A 22,705-nucleotide genomic window follows, 5' to 3' on the forward strand; every position below is an offset into this window, starting at 1 on the left:
TCAGATATTTCTAAACTTAATTTTTTTTAGTAAATACTACTACACCTCACAGTACGTTACTTTGATCCATTTTACTTACATAAATTATCTAGAAAATGTTTATGCACATTAATCTCATCTCTGTAACCCTTTTTCAAAATTCTATACAATGCTGATCGATCGCCATGACATCAGTAAATAAACTTCATTACTATTACATTGTTATGTAGTATGCAATTAATTTGTTATCCAAGGGTAATTTGTTATCAAGGGACTCAAGATAGCCACTCCTTTTTTCCTATGTGACATGTTGTTGTTTAAATATTAACTGTTCATGTCTTTTATGGTAAATGCTGTATCCGATGAAAATGCTTTGGTAAAAAGCTTAAATACTCACTACGTTAAACAAGATACTTTTGTGCATAGAACAAGTGGTATTTTACTACTTACTATCTTTATATGAAATCGCATTAGGATTGAAATCTGGCCATATGCTCTTTTTAGGATATCTTTAGTGGTTTATGATCATGAAAGTGGATGTTTAATCTTTAGAGATTTACTAACACAAATGGAAGTTGTGAATTATATTAATTTTTATTTTTTTAAATAGAAAAAAATTAAACCATGAAAGTGGGATTCACAACTAATAGCAACTAATTCCCACTAAGAAAAAAAATGGATGGAAAGTAAAACTGATAATAGTAGGCAGAGCCAGTAGTAAAAAGAACAGACAAAATGTGTTCTATTTCACATCCATGCATATATTTTCTCTTCTTTCTTCACTTTCTTTCTCCTTTCCCACCCCATACAAAAATGCCTGAGCAGTGACCGATATTGGCAGAAAAAGACACATGGATGGGAATATTTAAAAGAAATTCCTACTTAAAAAAAATATACAGGATAACAACATTCTACTTAATTATACATCAATATAATCATCATTTAGTGACAAAATATAGGCTACATGGAAGGTATAGAATGGAAAACTTACATTAGTATTTAAATTATATTTATTACTAATTAAGAACAAAGCATTATATTACTATAGTCAACACTTTTTTTAATGTTATTGGTTTTTAAAAATAAACATAAACAAACAAAACATAAAAACATCAAGCTGTCTTCCATGGGTGTACATACAGTGTGCCGGTTGGTTTACAAATTGTTTGTGCTTCCATTTCATAGTCTTCAATTATAATTACATACATATAATCTCATATTGTCAATCAAAAACTAAATACGTTAGTATCATTATTAATCAATCATTTGACTATACTTTTATTCATTCATGTTTTACAAGATAACCATAATTTACTTAATTTATTGTATAACAGTTCATATTATCACCCCAAATCTATCCTAAAATCATTTTGTAGTTATAATAAGAAAGAAGTACATCTTTATATATTTATTATTTTCTAGAAATCTACATATTTCATTACTGTACTCAGTTATCTAACCATTGATAGAAAAGATCCCAAATTTTACAAAATTGTTTATCCTCTTGTTCTCTAATTTCAAATGTCAATCTACTCATTTCAGCACATTCCAATATTTTCTTAATGATTTCCTCCTGTGATGGTATCTTCTCATTTTTCCAGCTTTTAGCAAATACAATCCTAGCTGCTGTTAATACATTTACAATCAGGTATTTCAAGTCTTTACTATATATTTCAGGTAAAATTCCCAATAAAAATATCTCTGGTTTCAAGTCTATATGTTTTTTTGTCATTTTCTCCAACCACATGTGGATTTTAGTCCAGTATTTCTTAGCATCTGCACAAGTCCACCACATATGGTAAAATGAGCCAGGTGTCTGATGACATTTCCAACATTTTTCAGATTTATTCTTGAACATTCTTGCTATTCTTGTTGGGGGAAAATGCCACCTGTAAAACATCTTATACAAATTTTCTTTATATGCTGTTGACATTGTCATTTTATAATTTTGAGACTACAATTTTTGCCATTTCTCTAAATCAATCCCATATCCAAAATTCTTCCCCAAGCAATCATAGTTTCTTTAACTTGTTCTTCTTTTAGTTTAATTTCTAATAAATATCCATACAATTTTTTAATCACCTTTGTAGTGTATTCAAATAGAGACTTCTAAGCCAATGTTCCTATTGGCTAGTAAATGCAACGAGCTATTGGTTAATAACGTGAGCATCTAATTGGCCGCCTAAAGCGGTGGGAAGTTTAAATAGATGCCATTGGTTGCGAGCCGCGAGCAGCCTCTATAGAGGGGCTGCCACGGCTTGACTGCAGTTGCAGTTGCTTGTTAGTAAAAGAGCTGAATTCAACTCCGTTCTACGAGTCTCTTATTTGGTGACAGAACACTGGCGACGAAGGTGGGATTGAAGAGATAAAGACCGTAAGCACACAGCAACGATAGCCGAAGAACCCACAAGTTGGCCGGCAACAATTCACCACCCGCACCGTTCAACCCAGCTGAAGAAGACTGGAAATGATACATTGACAGATTACTGATGTTTTTAGAAAGCAATGTACTGCAAGGAATCACTGATCAGAGGAAGAGAGCCATATTCCTAATGCACTGTGGTCCGACCGTTTTCAAAATGGCCAAGGTATTAGCAAGACCAAATGACGTTAAACAGATGGCATGGCCAGACCTAAATCGGATGTTGAGGAATCACTACGTACCAGCCGTATCCAACCTCATTAGAAGGCATGAGTTTTACAAGCGCAACCAACTAGAAGGTGAGAGCATTGGGGACTTCGTAGCAGCATTAAGAGACATTGGGGGGGGCATGCGAGTTCCTCAACATGGACAAAGCCATGAGGGATCGCATAGTCCTAGGACTAAGAGATGCAACCCTACAGAGCAAACTGCTAAACAGACCCAACGTCACTGCGAACAAAGCCATCACAGAAGCAACCGCCGCGGAAGCTGCAAATCTGCAGCAAAGATTTGCAGCAAAATCTTTCCTGCAGAAAAATGAAGCAGCAAAAATCTGCAGCAAAAATGAAGCAGATGAATACAACGGGCAGCCCAGGCACAAACAAAGAGAAAAAGACAGAAGGAACCCAGAAGCACGCTGCCGCAACCTCTCACCATGAGGACATTGAATCATCCACAGATTCAGATGACGAAGATGAGGAAGTAAACAGGCTCTACTCGGAAAGGAACTGGAGAGAGAGACGAAGTAGAAAACCCAAGTTCCAGTGTGCGGGTTGCGGCGGAAACCACCCGAGATCCGAGTGTAGATTCCTGGATGCCACCTGCTGGCATTGTGAGAAACGGGGGCACACCACGAGGGTATGCCGAAACAAAAAGAGCTATAATCCAAGAAGACAAGGCAGTACCCCCCCCCCCACCCCCAGGAACACAGAAAGATCAACTGGAAAACATTGGAGCCGAGATGGAAAGAGTCAACAGCTGAATGAAAGGGAAGAAACACACCAAACTATCACAACTGGGACGGCCAGAACAACAAACACCAAGAAGGTTCCAATCAACATCCTGATTGAAGGCAAGCCATGCAAAATGGAAGTAGACTCTGGTTCGTATTTATCGATGGTGTCATGGAACACAATAAAAAGTTTGATACCCGACATTAAACGAAGAGAACTTGAAAAGCAAAGCTTGATCATCAGACTACCAAGGCAACAAAATACCAGTAGTGGCACTGGGACATTTCACAGTGAACTTTAAAAGGCACACCAAAGTTCTTCCATTAACCATCATAGACAGAGATCGCCCCAGCCTCCTCGGGTTGGAATGGTTCGAACCGCTCGGAATTGAAGTGACAGGAATCAACAACATGACCATGACCGACTGGGAAAAAAACCTGATGGAAAAATTCCATGACGTATTTGATGGAACTTTAGGCAGGTACCGTGAGACCCCTATATCGTTTAACTTAAACCCGAACGTAGCTCCCGTCAGGCTCAAAGCCAGATGGGTGCCATTTGCGTTAAGACCAAAAATTGATCAGCAAATAAACAAGCTTATTGCTCAGGGGGTACTAGAGCCAACCGACCATGCCAGATGGGAAACCCCAATTGTGACCCCCATAAAACCTGACCGGTCTGTGCGCATCTGTGGTGACTATAAGGCCACCCTGAACCACGCATTGCAACAGAGCGCATACCCCGTTCCAGTAGTCCAACACCTGTTGCATTCACTGGAAAGAAGAATTTTTGCAAACCTTGACCTCGCGCAGGCATATCAATAGTTACCCATTGATGCTGAGACAGCTGAGGCACAAACCATCGTAACGCATAGAGGAGCACTTAAATGTAATAGATTACAATTCGGTGTAAGCGTGGCTCCTGGCGTTTTCCAAAGCCTGATGGAATGCCTCCTACAAGGACTAAAAGGGGTGGTGCCCTATTTCGATGATGTACTAATATCTGCTGAAAACAAAAAAAACCCTAAAAGATCATTTAAGAGCAGTCCTGACAAAATTTAGAGAAGCAGGACTCAAAGTCAAAAAAGAAAAATGCCAACTTGCCACAAACTGGGTCGAGTTCCTGGGATACCTTATCGATGAAACAGGAATCCACCCCACACAAAAAATTACGAGAGATAAAGGAAGCTCCCAGACCCAAAAACAAACGGACTTGCAAGCATTTTGGGGACTCATTAATTTTTATCACGTCTTTCTGCCACAGAAGGCAACAGTAGCGGAACCACTGCATAGACTCCTCGACAAAAAAGTCAACTGGAAATGGGGCCACAAAGAAGAAACAGGGTTCCAAGAAATTAAAGACTTAATCACTTCGATATCAGTTTTGATTCAATACAGCGACATACTACCTCTGTCACCTGTGACACTTCCCCTTTCGGGATAGGCGCAATACTCAGCCACACATTACCAGACGGCAGAGAAGAACCGATCACTTTTTATTCCAAGATATTGTCAAAAAGTGAAAGAAACTACAGTCAGTTGGACAGGGAAGCCTTGGCAGCCATCTCGGGAGTGAAACGTTTCCATGAATACTTATACGGTGGACATTTTCTTTGATTTCCGACCACAAGCCATTATTGGCAATCTTAGCTGGAGACAGGGCAACCCCCAATATCCTATCCCGAAGAATGACTAGATGGTCAGAATTTCTGGCAGCTTACAATTACAAACTCATTTATCGCCCAGGGAAAGCCATATCCCATGCAGACGCTCTAAGCCGCTCACCACTACTGGGTCACTATGACCACCCAGCTCCCACCACAGAGACATTACAAATTGAAACAATTCCAATTTGGCCAATCACCGCATCAGACATCGCAAGGGAGACGGCTAAAGATGCACTGATGGCCAGAAAACATAAAAACCGAGACATTTAAACTGTTTAAAAACCGGCTAACTGAATTATCTCTGGAAAAAGGGTTCATTTTGTGGGGAGACCGGGTGGTTGTACCTCAAAAATTACAAGAAAACGTGTTAAACATGCTACACAAAGGACACCCTGGCATGGTAAAGATGAAGTCCCTGGCCAGAAGCTACGTCTGGTGGACAGGAATAGATAAAGACATTGAAACCTGGGTTAAGACATGTAACAAATGCCAATCTTCCAGACCCATACCCCATTCAGCACCGGTCCTTGAATGGGAGACACCGAGAGGCCCCTGGTCAAGAATCCATATGGATTTCGCCGGCCCCACAAAAGGTCATACTTACCTGATCATCGTAGATGCTTATTCTAACTGGTTGGAAGTTATCATCATGAATTCAACAACAACAGAAGCCGTCACCAAACAACTTTAAAAACTTTTTGCCACCCACGGTCTACCAGATGTAGTAGTATTGGACAATGGGCCGCAGTTTACAGCACTGGCTTTTGAACAATTTCTTGCGGAACATGGAATACGACATGCTTTGACAGCGCCAGCTCATCCAGTGGCGAATGGAAGAGTGGAACGCATGGTTTGTTTCACGAAAGAAGCATTGGAATAGCTTGACGGAAATGACATGCAAGAAAAACTCAACACCATGCTCACCATCCAACATATAACACCATGCACGGCTACAAAAAAGAGCCCGGATGAACTTCTGATGGGGAGAAAGTTGCGTTCTTACTTGGATAGATTGCACCCTATTTATAACCCAGAAAAGCCACCAGACTCTTCCAGTAAGTACCGCTCTTTCTTACCAGGCGACTTAGTTTATGCAAAAAATCTCACCGGACAACCATTGTGGTTACCGGCAACAATTACACAAATCACTGGCCCTCGTTCCTACCAACTAGAAACCGCTGATGGCAGAGAATGGAAACGACACATAGATCACCTACGGTCACGATACATCGAACAAGACACTGACATTTCCCGAAGTGCAGACAGACATTTTCCCAAACACCCCCAGAGAGTAATAAAAAATCCGGAGGTGATGGGAACAAGTTATAAATAAAGAAAATGAAAATCACCCGGTCACAAAACACCAACCGGAAACAGACATCCCAGAAAGAAATAAAATCACTTACCATTAGAAGTTTTCAAGAGAAGGGAAGAACTGAAGGAACCGCAGGAGAGAAGCAGCCAGGCCGACTCCACCTGCCCACACAAGGTGCAAGGAGACCACACCACCAATCCAACCAACCCAGAACGAAGGGAGACACTCGTCACCCAACAAGGCATGGCGAGAGTGGCACGGTTGAAGAACCCTTCCAGGATGTTCCAGGGAGACGAATGGGACGGACAGCGGGCCTGTCCGAACCGGTGGAGACCAGCACAGGGACTGAACTGTGCAGGTCAACTAGGTCGCACAAGAACCCTGCCTACATGCACGACTATGTAACATTGGAACGAATCAAGAGGGGAGGGGTATAGTGTATTCAAATAGAGGCCTCTAAGCCAATGTTCCTATTGGCTAGTAAATGCAACGAACTATTGGTTAATAATGTGAGCATCTAATTGGCCGCCTAAAGCGGCGGGAAGTTTAAATAGATGCCATTGGTTGCGAGCCGTGAGCAGCCGCTATAAAAAGGGCTGCCGCGGCTCGACTGCAGTTGAAGTTACTTGTTATTAAAAGAGCTGAATTCAAAAAGGAAAGTTAAAGGCATTCTTATTTTTACAGTTTGCAAGATTTTTCATAACCTTGATTTATGTCATATACACACACCTGTTCTTTACATATATCGCTATATCATTATTATAGATTAATACTTTTCTCTTATGCCTTATGATATATAATTTATCTTTGATCAATCTAATTATACCAATTCCAGCTATCATAATATAGTGAAGTGTCTTTCTTTTTTAGCGCCAAAGTCAGTTTATCCATTTCTGCACATTTTGAAATTTTTTCGATAATCATTTCATCTGATGGAATTTGATGTTGTTTCCAATGTTGAGCGAAGGCTAATCTGGCCGCTGTTAGGATGTGTATTATGTATTTAGCTTTTTTGGAGATTTGTTTATCAAAAATCCCTAACAGGAAGGACTCTGGTTTGTATTCGATCTGCTCTTTGGTAATTTCTTCCAACCAAGTTTTGATTTTCTTCCAGTAATTTTGAGTTTCTGTACAAGACCACTACATATGGAAAAAGGTTCCTTCTTTTTTCCTACACTTCCAGCAATACGGACTCATGTTAGGGTGCATCTTCGCTAACCTCGAAGGGGGGAGGTGCCATCTATAAAACATTTTATAAAAATTTTCCTTGTATACTACCGAATTGGTGATCTTATTATTTCTGCCCCAAACTTTCTTCCATTCTGCTAATGTAATGCTACGTCCTACGTTCCTACTCCAAGCGATCATATTTCCTTTTACGATTTCTTCTTCTAATTCTGTTTCTAATAAATAATTATAAAATTTTGTTATGTTTTTTTTATCTGATCTTAATAAAATTTTATCTAATTGTTAAAGTTTATTGTTAATTCCAAATTCTCTTTTGTCTTGTTTGTATCTACTTTGAATCTGAAGATAAACCCATTGATCATTTTTTTGTCCTTGCTCCTGAAGTTCCTGCCTCGGTTTCAAATTTCCTTGTGGGTCCAATAAGTCTTTGTATTTAATCATTTTAGTAATCTCCAGGTTGTTTGGGTGAATCATCGCCTCCACTGTTGAAATCCATATTGGTATTTTTGTATAATGTTTTTTCTGTATTTTCCTCCAATTTGTTAATAGTGCGTCTCTAATTAAATGTCTATGGAAATATTTTTGACTGGTTTTCCCTACATCCCATAAAAAAGCATGCCACCCCCTTTGTAAATCGTGGCCTTCTAGGAATAATATTCTTTTGTTGGTTAAGTTCACCCAATCCTTCAGCCAAACTAACGAGGTGGCCATATGGTATAACTCCCAGTTTGGATTTGTAGCTTGGTAGTACAATTCCCAATTAGGCAAACCAAATCCTCCTCTAATTCTAGCATCTTGCAAAAGTTTTAACTTCATTCTTGCTTTCTTACCTTGCCATATATATTTCAACACGATTTTATTTAAATCTTCAACATAATCTTTTCCAAGTCTAATTGGAATTGTTTGAAACAGATATAAAATTCTGGGTAATATATTCATCTTGATTGTTGAGATTCTCCCTATTAGTGAGAGTTGAAAGTTTTCCCATTTCGCCAGATCTAACGCTATCTGCTGTTTAAGTTTAATATAATTATTCTCTTTTAATGTACTACATCTTGCTGTCAAGTATATCCCCAAATACTTGATCTTATTCGTAACTTGAATTTTCAATAGATCTGCCAGTTCTTCCTTTTGTCTTGATAGCATATTCTTTGTCAGAATCTGTCTTATCTTTATTTATTTTCAAACCAGCCGCCTTTCCATATGTCTCTATCTTTTCTATCAATTTTGATGCTGTTTCTAAAGGGTCTTCTAAGATGAAAACCAAATCATCCGCAAATGGTTGCAGCTTAAATTCTTCCTTTTTAATTTTCATTCCTTTTATATTCTTTTCATCTCTAGTATTTCTGTTTAACACTTCCAAAGTTAACACAAACAACAAAGGTGATAGTGGGCACCCTTGTCTTGTTCCTTTTCTTATATTAATAGAGCCTAATTAATATACTAATATACTACACTGTATACTAATTTAGAACAAAGCATTATATTACTATAGTCAACACTTTCTTATGTTATAAAAATACACACATTTGCCATCTTTTGTTCTCTGCTTACAGGACCTGAAAAGGCAAAAATTTGCGTTGAACTTTTTTCTGCCAAGCAAAAGAATTGCTTAGCAGATGAATTGGTAATTTGTTAATACCATAAAGACCTTACATATAATTCAAGAGATAGGACAGAATAAAAAAAACACACAAAAGGAAGTGAATATAACTATTGGTATTGTTCTGCAGCACTTATTCAAAAGCTTGCAAAGTTATTATATCACAGATCTTCTACAGCGATTTTGTTTGATAAATTTCTATATAGTTAACTGATCTAGGAAAAAAGCTAGATCAGAATGGATTCAAATATTGTCATCTAGAACCAAACGGATTTGAAATATTGCTAAGCTTTTCAGAACACTGACCTAGAGCATTAACTGATCAAAATAATAAGGATCTTCCAATTAAATTTATTGATCATGCCTATGAACAGGAATCTACTCAATTAATAGTTATCACTATTTTGGCACTAGATTAAAATTAACAGAATTCAATGTGGGGTTGGACTAATTCCGTTTGTGGCTACCTAAAGATTCTAGGTTGATTCCTCTTTTGACTCAAATAACAGGTTCTGCTGCTATTTCTCCTACACTTTCCCACCTCCCATTTTAAGGGCAGCAGATAAACTCTCAATGAAGTAATCAATATTTGAGAGAATTAGCAAGTTATGGCAAACCTTCACAGCTACAAGATTTATAGAATCCAAATCAGTGCTAGGTCTTAAACTTGAAAGACCTTATCCACATTCTCTGTTAGGCAAGTTGACATATATTCAATATGATGAAGTTTATTTTGGACTTTGCCCAGCATATGGTAAAAATATAGATTATTGTGCAAAATTATATATAAAATTACTAGCTATAATTTAAGAATAGTCCATACATCGCAGCTATGAAATTATGAAACAGAGTTATGACTAAGTGAAATTAAGAAAATTATGCACAGAACATAAAAACTATGGAATTATTATAAAACTCAACAGTTATAAAATATTATAAGATTAATTTAAGCTAGCACTTAATTAAATTTATAACAACTAAGCACTACAGTAAAACTACTGTAATAAAAGATAGTATTCTATGCCATCCTGAAAGCTAAAAGGTGCAGCTATAACAGTGAAAATTATGAAACTAAAGATTACAAATGCAACATGCCTGATTTAATACTTGCTATCAGTCTATTTCCAGCAGATTTTGCATGATGTCATACATAATTTGGAACATTGTAAGTTACAAAAGAAAAAAAATCCAAGAAAAATTAATTGATATAGCATCAGTTTGGGTGGTCTGTAAGTCTGGAAAGTAAGGTATAAGTTATATTATGAATGCCTCTGTAAATGAACAGTTGAGAAGGACATGCCTGATGGTTTCAATTTCTTCATCATCACAATGGCATAGACATTCTGGAAAGTGGATCTTCCCATGTCTTTCTTCTTAACAGTTGAAATAAGAATGCTGCAGCACAGAGGAAATGCTGCCTATAATTAGATTTTATGGTTGCCTGAGGTAGAATCATCTAGTCAGAAGGAATCTTTAAAATCCTCTAGTCCAGAGAAGGAATCTTCAAACTATTGCAGATGAATGGCTAGCCAAACTTTTCTTTGAAACTTCCAGTGCTAGAGCTCCAGGAGACAGGCTATTCTATTCCTTAATAACTTTTACAACTACGAAATTCCAATTTATTTCAAGTTGGTACCTCTGTCTTAAAAGTACTAGTGCCTCCTTCAGCTTTTATTAATGGGAAACTTTGTGTCCCAGCTCAGGTCAAACTATCACTGTCCATCCATTCTGCCTTGCTTCAAAAAGGTTCACATTTGTTCATAAACCGGAAGTTGGGAAATATATTCGAAGTAAGTTTAAACTGTAGTATCTCAGCTTCAATCATTTTCCCCTCTCAAGGTGGTGGTCTCTGAGTAGAGATAGGAGCCACTCTGTCTACATTCTACAACATTCTCTGCTAACTAGTAGTCTGGCTTTTGATAGTCTGGATTATTTCTCTCTCTCCCCCCCTCCCCGCCACAACAATTGTTCACAATAATTAGTAGTTGAACACAGTGGTGGGATTCAAAGATTTTTATCACCAGTTCAGTGGGTGTGGCTTGGTGGGTGCGCTTTGCATGTCTGCACATACTTTGTGTGCGCGTGTGACAAATGCGCACTTTGCACAGGCGCAAAGGCATTTGTGCAGAAGCATTCCAACTCACCTCCTGCAAGCCTGGACTCTCCCTGTTGCTTCAGCAGCTGCCGCGCGGCACTTTGCTGTGCCGCACAAAGCAGCTACTCTTCAAAAACAGGGAATAAAGATGAGTATGGGACCCAAGGTGGGCGGGTGGGCCCAACAGCAGAGCAGCAGAGAGAACTGGTGCAGTCTCTGCTGCTCATTGGCACTACTAATGGTGCAGTCTCTGCTGCTCATTGGCACTACCAGAACTGGGCCAAACCAGTAGAATACCACCACTGGTCGAGCAGCACTGTTCGTCTTTGGTTTTAGAATGGTTACTCAGTGGTAGTTCTTTTTTAGGCTACCGTTGGGTTTATTTCATCCCTGATTTTCAACATTTTCCAGAAACTACTACAAGAAATAGCATATTACATGATAATATGCTACTAAATGTAGTGAGCTTGTCAGCTGGAAAATTGACAGCCTGGGTTGGAAATCTGAGTGCTGTGCAATGGAATGAGCTCCCATTTCTGCCCCAGCTTCTGCCACCTAGCAGTTTGAAAGCATGCAAATGTGAGTAGATTAATAGATAACACCTCAGTGGGAAGATAACAGCATTCCATGTATCTTTGGCATATAGCCAGGCCACATGACCATGCAAAGTGTCTTGGGACAATGCTGGCTCCCTTGGCCAAGAAAGAGTCAGCGTCTAGAGAGTCTAGAGTCAGACACAACTGTCCACAGAAATCTTTATCTTTTTCTTATTACATTTTTATCTGAAGAACTTGACATGGAATCTGGAAAGGAATAAGGGGCGGAACCATTTGCTTTTTTTACTATGCAGCTCTCCCTGAAACAAGATGCCTTGGAGTCAATTGCCCACATCCATATCATGTATAAGTGGCATTAATATAAGGTACCATAAATAGGGGGACACTCTGGAGAACTATGTAGGAGTTGTAATTATTACAAAATGCAGTCACCTCTTCACTGGCAGGTAAGAATTGCCAGAATCACATGGTACCAATATTGGAGGCACTACACTGAATGCAATTCAGTTATTAGTTATTATGTGTACAGCCCTATATGATTGGACACCAAGGTTGGGCATTTCCTGAACAACTTCAATTAAAGTAATGCATAAAGATACACAGGATCTCTTTGTGTGAGATTTGAAAAGGAGAATTAGGAAACAACACTTTTCTTTGAGTCTTTCATCCCTCTGAAATAGCCTTCCCCCAGAGACCCAGATGTCATACACTCTGCAAAAACTTGGGAAGACATTTAAGAGAATCATTCCATGGATCATTTGTCCTGTAATGTTGCTAGAAGTGGTCTCTAAGAAGGAACACAATTACTGCTTTAATTGGAAACATTTTTGTTATATTTATGTTTCATGGATATATGAAAATCCCCAAGCATCTTTGTGGACACATGACTTTTATAATAAAACACACACACACACCAATGTAGAAAACATGTTGGAATAGTACTGCCTTTTATTTTCCAAAACATTAAGAGAATGGCATTGCCAGAACATTACGTTGGGAAATATATCAACATTTGTCAATGATTACATTCGATTGGTAGTTTGGGTAACTCATGTCCTTACTCCACATGATTTTCAGGTCCTTGGAAAGAACTCTAACTAACTAAGATCTCCTAGGCAAGGCCATCTATAACACTGTGATGGTGAATCTAGGCCACGTGTGCCGGAAGTGGCATGCAGAGCCATCTCTCCAGCCATGCCAGCTGTTGTCCATTGCTCTTCCAGGTTCTGGCTCATGCGTGCCGCCAGCTGGTCTTCGTGCATGCAGGAGTGCTAGAAACTGGAAGAGCAGGTCCCTGGACGCATGTGCGTGCTGACCAGATGGTCTTTGCACGCGCATGCACATTATAAACCAGAAGACCAGGTGGATGCTGCGCATGCACTGGGAAGCTAAGCTTCCGGTTTCCAGTGCTCCCACACACATGCATCGGGGAGCTGCTCTTCCAGTTTCTGGTGCACATGTGTGTTCCCGTTTCAGCACTCGGTGCCAAAAAGGTTAGCCACCACTGCTATAATGGATCAAATGAAAACCAGGATATGAAGAAGTTATTAGAAATAATCTGCTAAATTTGCTCTCAGCAATGAAAGCTTTGTCAATAACTTTGAATCAGGCACACTCTCTCAGCTCAAACTACCTCACAAGGTAGGAAGGACTATCTACAAGACCTGGAGTATCTGAAAAAAAATGGTGAAATAGAATTCAAACAAATAAATTAATAGATTCCTCACTCAAGTATTACCCACACTCAAGATTTATTAGGAAAAATCTAATGTGAGTCCTGTTATGCATGCTGGATGTTGTGGACTATGAATTCCCAAGCCACTCAACAAGGCAACAAATGTCAGTAATGGGCTACTTGTCCTTGTATATCAGTGAAACCGCTAACCTAGGACATGATAACCTAGGAATGATAACCTAGGACATTCCCCTGTTTGGATGTGAGTTGTTTGGTCTGGCACCAAGATAAATGTCTAGTCTTCATTAATAACCAGAAGGAATAAAATAAAAAAAACTGAAACATGGGGTTATTACCCATATACTGAAGATTTCATGAGACTTATAGTTGCCAGTTCTACCAGGAACCAATTGTGCTCATGCAATGGAGGGAACACCAATACCATATCTGCTCCTAGAAAAGTTGTCTCTGAAGGTTGATAAATCAATTATGGTCCATGATACCAAGTAAGCAATAAAGAAAACAGGCTGTTAATGTAAGCAGAGAGAAGATTTTGAGCTACCATATTCAGTTTCTGACTCTTCATTGAGACAGTGAATTTTTATGGCCTTATGTTCTGTGAAAATACAAAATCAATTTTAAAAATACGAAGAAAACTAGAAGCAAAGCAAACAGCTAAAAATATCTTGACCTTAGTAAGAGTACGCAGCAGTATGACTGAATTTTTTCTTTAAATGGTGCTACATACAATTGACTTAATCTCTTTTTACAAGAGCAAAAATACTATCCTCATTGACTCACTAAAATAAGACTAACCGTAAACGTTTAACACGAAACAGTAGCATCAGTAGATTTTAAAGACATACATTTACAAAACAATTGGTTTATGATGAGTTTCTTAATCAAATGTTTTAAATAATGTTTAAGAAGTAATATTTTAATAATAAAACTAGTGGTTAAAAAACTAGAAATCAGGATATGGTGAGTTTTAATACCACCTTCGGCATGAAAGGCAGCTGGGTAACTTTGGGCCAGTCATACTCTCTTAGCCCACAATATCAGGTTTGCATCAATTCCTGTTGCAATTGCTTTCAAAAAACAGATCCAGCCCTTGCAGGAAAACACTAGGGGAAAAATATATGCATTATACTTAATAGAAAGAATAGGAAATGATTTTCCAATAGTTAAAAATTGTATTTGAAATTGTAGATTCATAGAGTACAGTATAACACTATAGCTGGCATTATATATTAAATTCTGAAAAACTTACCAACAAGTTTTGTGAATTTATTGCCATTTTATTTATTGTTATACTGATGTTTTAATTATTTTTGCCACCCAGATCAAGATGGGCAGCTAATAATACAGTAACTCAATAATAACATGTAACCAAAATTAAATCAAAATCAAATATAGATGGGCCAGGGTTTTTTGACAAAGAAGTGGAAGTTCAATAATTTGATCCTGTTCTTACCTTATCCCAACAGTAACTTATCCTAAATTTAAATAATTCCCATTGGAATTATTAAGAACTTCTTGCCATCACTAGAATGAAACTGCTTTTCAGCTAAATTTAAGAAAAAGATTCAGAATAACGCAGCTAATAATTGCAGCAACCCATCAATATTATATAATCCAAGAAAATTACAACAAACCCACAACATTAACACAGTAAGTATTACACAAACATGCATACATCATGACTAGAAACTTGGAAAGTAAGTTTGACTAATAGCCATTTTGACAACGGGGCAGGTTAGAAACAGGAAATATCTTGTCCAAATAACACATATTTTTAAGCAAAACAGACAATAAAGCAATAAATGGGTCTTGTCAATCTTTCTGCTAATCTTTCCACAATGCCCAACAATTATTACACTGTTATTCTTACACTTTTGCCATCAATCTGTTTTAAGCGTCCAAAGAAAAATTATACAGAATATTCAACAATTTCCACTGTAACAAATAAAACCTCCTTTCCATAACTCAATTGATTAAAACAATGTTTTCCTCTTTAATATGGGAAATACAGATTTTAGTAAAAAGAAGCCATAACATCCAAGCTTCTGGCATGTTTTTAACATGAAAAATTAAGGCATTCACAGCCCTCTTAGGTTCATTGCTAAGTTATAAAACTCATAGCAAATGTTTAAAAAAAAAATGATGCAGAACTGTAATTACAGAATAATATCCACAGGTTGGCGGGGGGGGGTATTATTGCTACAAAATTATCTCACTTAAATATTGTCTTCTACTTTTTCACCTGTTTGTTGACTGTGTCCTCAGAAGTAATAAGGATCTTGAATCCCACCACTGAATCCCCCTTGTCAATAGACTCTAGGATGTCAATATATCCTAAAACCTGTTTCTTTGGGAAAAAAAAGGTTTGGTATGTAGGCTGCTGCTCTCAGTATTTGGGCTCTGAGGAAATTTTTATTCTTGACCGCAAAACCCTCTGTAGCTGCTGGTTATCAGTCACAACTATCATAAGCATTTTCTCAGTACAAGTTGTCCCTCAACTTACAACCATTTGTTTAGTGAGCATTTGAAGTTACTGACAATTGGTCCTCACACTTATTAAGTTTGCAGCAACCCTGCAATCTTGTGATAATGAGCAGGGCACTTGGCAATGGGTTCACACACTTATGCCAGTTGCAGCATCCATCAATCATATGATTACAATTTGTGACTTCCCATCCGACTTCTAAGAAGCAAAGTCAATTGAGAAGCCAGCAGAAGGTTGCAAGCAACAGTCTCATGATGTCTCGCTTGACAATCTTGAGTGATTCACTTAACAAGCATGACAAAAAGGTTGTAAAATTAGGTGAGGTCAGGTGATGATGCCTCATTGTACCACTTCACAATGGATTTTTCCTTCCCAATTGTGGTTGCAAGTTAAGGACTACCAATATTGCTATGGGTACTCAGTTCTTCCGGGATGAAGGTTGTGAATTGCATATGGTGATGGAATTTCATGCAGATTTTAGATTAAAATTCCATAATCCTTTATCACCATCTATATTAGCTGAGGCTAAACATACAGTATTGACTGCTTATACTTGGGAGTACAGTTTTATCAAAGTAGATTGCCATTGTGTATCAGACAATTTGCCATGACTGGCATTTTCCATGTGACTCCCAAGCATTCAAAGTGCGTTGCATGTGTGAGCTGATCAGAGTAATCCTATTCTTAAGCATTGTGATTTGGGAGTTTTGCCACTAATCCGTTACTCCGCTATTGGGAAGGCAAGGGATAACAATATAATGTTACATAGGCTAGCTGAACAGTATTATAGAATCAGTAATGCTGCCATCAAGAAAAAGAAAAGCTGGTTTTAAAATGATTGAGTTTTAAATGAAATGTAATACTCATTCCATAAGAACACTGGATATTTTGACTCTTTACTACTATCCAGAAATATATTTGTATTCAAAAGTGTGGCAAATTGTTTAAAATGGGGAGATTTTGATATTTGAGATATTCCTAGGAATAAGCTGGCCCAAATACTCATAGCAGAAGAGTTTTCACCCTTGAGTTCAATATAAATGTCCTAAAGGTGTTTTTTTTTATTCAGAAAGTTTAACATCTTACTGAACCTATATTATGCAGATTTATAATACTCAATCCCAGTCCCATAATTTTGATAAAGAATTTGATTCACTTCTAAGACATTGTGAGTGTAAGCTGCTTTTATTAAAACTGATGTGAATACATTTAGAGTTAAAAGATTTTAAATAAATAGATGAATAGATTTTAAAAGATATATTTAAAAACAATTAAAAAATTCTTCTTGAGTAGCAAGCAAAAATCAGAAACAAAAGAGGTAAATCAAATGTGGAAGATCATATAGCTTTTTAAAAGGCATAGTTCAACTAATTTTATGAATGGAATGAAGCATGTAAATATGGGTAGGAAAGGAGTGACATAGTTCTTTTCAAATTGATGGTTTATTTTAGATGTAATCTGATTTTTCTCATTTAATTTTTTCCCCATTATGATATTTTAATCTTTGTCATATCCTATAAAGCAGGGCTATCATACTCACGGTCCACCTCACAGATGCATCATGCGCTGGCCACGCCCACACCCATTTTCAAAGAGGAAAAAAAAATCACAATGTCGTGTGACACTGCTGTGATGTGAGTTTGACACCCCTGCTTATAAAGTATCTGCTACTGCAAGAGTGTGGAACTTTCTCTGAATCAAAGGCTGACCAGCTAGCAGGTCTTAGAAAAAGATAAGGTATTCTGCTCCTATTTTTACTTTTATCTTGAGGAAGAAAAAAATATCTTCAACTCTCCTAAATAATATTTTGGCAGAACTATCCCGTGATGTTAATGAACACTACTAAGGTGCTAGGGGCTATGTGTGACCTGTAGATTGCTCACCCCTGCTCTACTGCATTTTTATCTAACCATAGAACTGCATATTGTGCAGTTTAGTTTTATTAAACTACAGATATATATTTTTTAAATCAACATTTGGAAACAGACATTTTCCAATGTTTTTTAAACATCTTCCATTCCCATCTTGTAGTATCATATAAAATGTTGTTCCTTTCAATTTATGTTTCATGATTGATGGATATGAAACTAGCATTAAGATTAATGGTTATATGCTTTATTCATCACTATATGTGCTTTTTCATCATATTTGCAACTTTAGTACATAAGCCATTATGGGTTAACTGAATACTTCAATTCAGACATCCACTCACCCATGGTATTTCCTAATTGACCTTGGGCATGCATGATTTCTTAGGTTATCTTACTTCACGATTGCTTCTAACTCAGTTAGGTATATATCACCTAACTTCAAACTTTTGTGTAACTTATGCAATTCAGACAAAAGAAAATGCATCCTGAAATTATACATGGGTATCCCCGTGCTCATCAAATAATTTTAAGACTGAAGAATCTGTTATTGTACATTCTAGGACTGATTTCCATCCATGCTAAAGTTTATCTTTCCCCTTTTATTAGTGAGAAGGACACATTCAATATTAAAATACCAGTATCTGTACACAGGTAGTCCTTGACTTACAACAGTTCATTTAGTGACCATTCAAAATTACAAAGGCACTGAAAAATGTGACATATGACCATTTTTCACACTTACGACTATTGTAACATCCCCATGGTCATGTGATGAAAATTCAGACACTTGGCAACTGACTCATATTTATGATGGTTGCAGTGTCCTGGGGTCATGTGCCTCTTTTTGTGGTAAACAAAGTCACCGGGGAAGCCAGATTCACTTAACTACCATGTTACCAACTTAACTGCAGTGATTCACTTAACAACTGTGGCAAGAAAAGCCATAAAATGGGGCAAAATTCACTTAATGTTTCACTTAGCAACAGAAATTTTGGGCTCAATTGTGGTTGTAAGTCAACGACTACCTGCAGAGTAATTTATTAAAACTTGTAGGGCAACCAATTCTCAAAGCAGGATACTTATGCGCACTAGCCACATCAGTCTGAGCTCATATTTTGTTGCTATGCACATTTAATATATACCTACAATATATATATACATGTGTGTGAGAAAAAAACTGATGGCTTTTGCTTATATTCTACATCCAAGGTTGCTTCATTATTATAGTGTTCCTAGGCTTATTTAGATACATCTTATAGTAATTGGTTGGCTGGTCCATCTTTTAAGAGGGATTACTTTGACAACATGAGTCACCTTCTCAAGTGGGCAGATAATATTCCCTATTTTCACCCTAGATTCAATCCAATGGATCTAAAAAAATTTTTTTTTTAGTATATGTGCAGAGAACTCTGGTTATATCCGATAGCTGGCTGTCTCACAATGAAGACTTCTATGTTGGCTGAAAGGCTGATGATGTATTAGTGACATCAACAAGTTATGTTTTTCCCTCGTTAAATAATACCCTGTTTTTGATAGTACAAGGTTAGCTTCTATTTCATAGTGCCTTCTTCTGATAAGGGTTTAACAAAGGGGTCAAAATCTCTAATTGATTTACTTACAACACAATCACAAATATTTGAATTAATTTTATGTATTAGCATTTTTCTAGTAATATAGCACAATAATTATCTTTTCAACATTTCAATTCACATACCAACACATGTTAATTCACCTGTTAAAGATTATTGGATACATTTTTTCACTCTCTATGTTGCTATGAGTATCTATTTATCCAAAGCATTAAATTTTGGATAAATGACACGTATTTTTTTCTATGTTGATTTTTGGCCTCACTTTTCTCATTGTAGACATTTATTAACATGTACAGAGCAAATCTTGCCTAAAATAAAAGTAAACATATTAAAACGCAGGTGTTAAGAATTCAAAAGGTACTAATGCAACAGATCTGAGAAGGAAGTAAAAGCCAGCTCACATTTGTTTAAAACCTGCTATTCAAGTATATTGCTCCACAAGAGGAAAATGGACCAGATACTTTTAAGTGTTTTCTAATCCACAACAAAACATGTATTCATACCTATTTCACATTTCCTCCCCTTAAAATAAAGAGGGGAGAGAAGAAATGTAAGAAACAAGGGCAACAGTTCTGATTATATCTTGTTGCAACAGGGAGTATCATGATACACAAGTATCAACAGTGTTGTCATTCATGATTCATTTATCTGTATAGAACATGTGAATGTGAGCATTTTAAACTATTAACCCTGAACTATTATCAGTTGTTACCCAGATTCCTACAATCCAGTCATGTCCCAAACCCTAGATACAGCTGCTATCATTAAAAGAAACATCACTTAATCTTGTGAAACTCCAGTTAAATCTCTCTCTCTCTCCACACACACACAGTATTCATCCCAAATCTTCAAAAGAGCAACATCATTTACAGAATTAAAGACCTTTTTCACATATTTCCAAGTTCAATATGACATTGAACACAAGCATTCCAGAAAAGAACGTTAAACAATATTCCATCCTCAAATTCTTCCATTCTGCAGGGTCGTAAATTGCAAAGGTTCAGGCGACCCGGCGGTAGAAGCAAATAGGATTCAGCTGTGTAATATGTGTTTATTTGTATCCATAGCGCATGTAATTTAAAAATCACAAGTGTAAGTACTTTTTGGCAATCAGCACAAGGTCTTTCATGCTTAATCTGGGAAGCGAGGATAAGAAGTAGTGATTGTGGGGTGGGGGTGGGGCTGCTGTCATAACAACCTTCCACGATAACTACCGAAATAGCAAAAAAAAAAAAAACCTCTGAAAATACTACACAGCTCACTGTGGAATAAAGGAGATCAGAAAGCGTGCCGCAGAACCCCGCCAAGAACACAAAGAAAGAGAGCAAGGCGTCAAAATGGAAAGGCGATTTCCCCCAACAAAGTTCATTTGGGTTTAACCTTTCTGCATTCCCTCCAGAGAGCAGAGAGGGGACACTTACCTATGCCAAAGCTTCATTACAAAAAGCCCTTGGGAACCAGGCGGGCCCGTCTGCCTTCTCCTTCTGTCCACCTCAGATTCTTTGCTCTGTCCAGAAAAAAAGGTCCTACGGCTGGAGAAGGACTGGCACAACCCCAGCAAGCTAGCGGGCAGCCAGGGGATCTCTTTTTAAAGACTTCTTTGTACGGCGAGAAGCAGGAGGGAAAGGGAGAAGGCTGCTCAGGCAGGAGGAACTGAGGGCGGGAGGGGAAAGAAGCCTCCAACCTCTTATTCAAATGGCTCCTTGAAAAATAAAACGGCCCCTCGGAAGTTGTGGTGTTTTTTGTTTTAATGTCCTAATAACAACGGCGGGTGGGATACGGGTTGTGGGTGGGGTGGGGGGACGGGATGGTTCAGCTAGGACTCACCGGAGGAGCTGATTTAGAAGGCTCGGGAGGGCTCACAGGAGCCGGGTATCGCCTACGGCGGCCAACACGCGAGGGAACTCGCGTGGAGAGGCGGTCAGGCGGGACACGTGCAAAAGAAAAGGTGGCTCAAAGAAGGGCAGCGCTCTGGCGATTTCTGGAGAGCCGGGTCTTGCGGGTTCGAGCTGGTGTTTTTATCTCCATTTCTGGGAAAGCCTACTCCCCTTCCTTCTCCCCCCCCACACCTTTACTCCTTCCTCCAAGAAGTCTCGGCCAGTCCTCTCAGGGAAAGGGCTAGGAAGCCATCCAGGCGCGAAGCAAAAGCAAAAGCGCCTCTCGCTGCGGTAGGAGGAACGGCGGTCGCTTCTTGGTCTCCCCCCACCCCCCCAACACTCCACTTCCCTCCCCTCCCGCCTTTCGCTTCCCACCACAGTCGCCACAGGCACCAATTCCTTCGAATAGCAAGAGAGAGCGCGAACAGTCCGCCGACCCACCCCACCGCCGGGGAGAGAGAGAGAGAGAGAGGGAGAGCAGGTGCTCCGAAGGAGGAGCCATCCATCCATTCCACTCACCCGTCCTCGGTGGGAAAAGGCGGGAGCGCCGCCGAGGCGCCGCCCTGGGGGTAACAGGGCAAGAAGAGCAGCAGGAGCAAGAGCGGGTGCACGGGGGAGCGGCGGAGCCCGGGCTGCTCCTGCGCGCGCTCTCGCTGCCCATGCCCGGCGCCCAAGCTGGATGAGGGGAAGCTCTGCGAACCCGTAGGAAAAGGATGGATGGACGGACGGACGGACAGGCAGACGGAAAGCCGGTTGAGAGAGAGAGAGAGAGAAAAGACTTAAGCTAGAGGGGCTCGCGCAGGCGCGCGGCCGACGAGCGGCACAGACGAGAGTCGGAGGAGGGGGTGGAGGAGGAAAGCGTGGCCGGCTGGGCTTGCCGGTGATGGTGACGGAGGGGAGTCGCGCGGCGAAAGGGGGAGCCCTGGCGCTGCTCCGGGAGAGAACGGCAGGCGTCACGGTCTTTCCCCTCTCCTGCCGCAGCGAGGCTCGCCTCCGGGGCTCCCGCCCAGACGAGCCTCATCAGTCTGTCTCCCGCTCGCCGTACCGCGGGGACCCCTATTTGTTAACAGAGGCGGAGGTTCCTTTGGAGCATTTCTAGCCTCCGTGACTCCGCGAACCCTCTTTTCCCCTTTGAAAAGCTCCGCGGCAAGCCCTTCAGTTGGAAGGTGGGGGCTTCCCATAAAGGTCCTTCCGCAGAAGAAGGGCCGGGCTGAAATTCCTGCCTTTCTTATCTTTCCCATTCCTTTGCCGTCGCGATGCTGTCCGGGGTAAAAGCAATAGCTAACCTGCTACGCTCTTCCTTGCTCGCGTAAGCGCAGAAGAGAGCCGGGTTTGTGCAAAAATCAAAGGGAAAAAACGAGCTCACGGCTCGATTACAAGATGGGGCTTCCCCCCTCCCCGCCATT

The 22,705-nt window shown here is 39.3% G+C and overlaps 1 protein-coding gene across 5 annotated transcripts in view; it reads right to left on the minus strand.

Annotated features, from left to right (window-relative positions):
• Positions 1-22,022, minus strand: part of FUT9 (fucosyltransferase 9) — a 90,841-nt gene extending 68,819 nt beyond the window's left edge. Inside the window, exon 1 of one of the 5 annotated variants that reach the window (XM_026726700.2) lies at positions 21,819-22,022. In XM_026726700.2, coding sequence (XP_026582485.1) covers positions 21,819-21,960 — 142 coding nt within the window. In that variant the 5' untranslated portion in view covers positions 21,961-22,022. Of the gene's footprint in view, positions 1-20,843; positions 21,566-21,818 lie in introns of those variants that run through there. The other 4 variants (XM_087913987.1, XM_087913982.1, XM_087913991.1 and 1 more) reach the window with 4 other exon arrangements.
• Between the last annotated feature and the right edge of the window lie 683 nt (positions 22,023-22,705).

The sequence above is a fragment of the Pseudonaja textilis genome, chromosome 1 (genome assembly GCF_049901715.1).
Source record: "Pseudonaja textilis isolate UNSWEBS1 chromosome 1, rPseTex1.2, whole genome shotgun sequence".
NCBI lineage: Eukaryota > Metazoa > Chordata > Lepidosauria > Squamata > Elapidae > Pseudonaja > Pseudonaja textilis.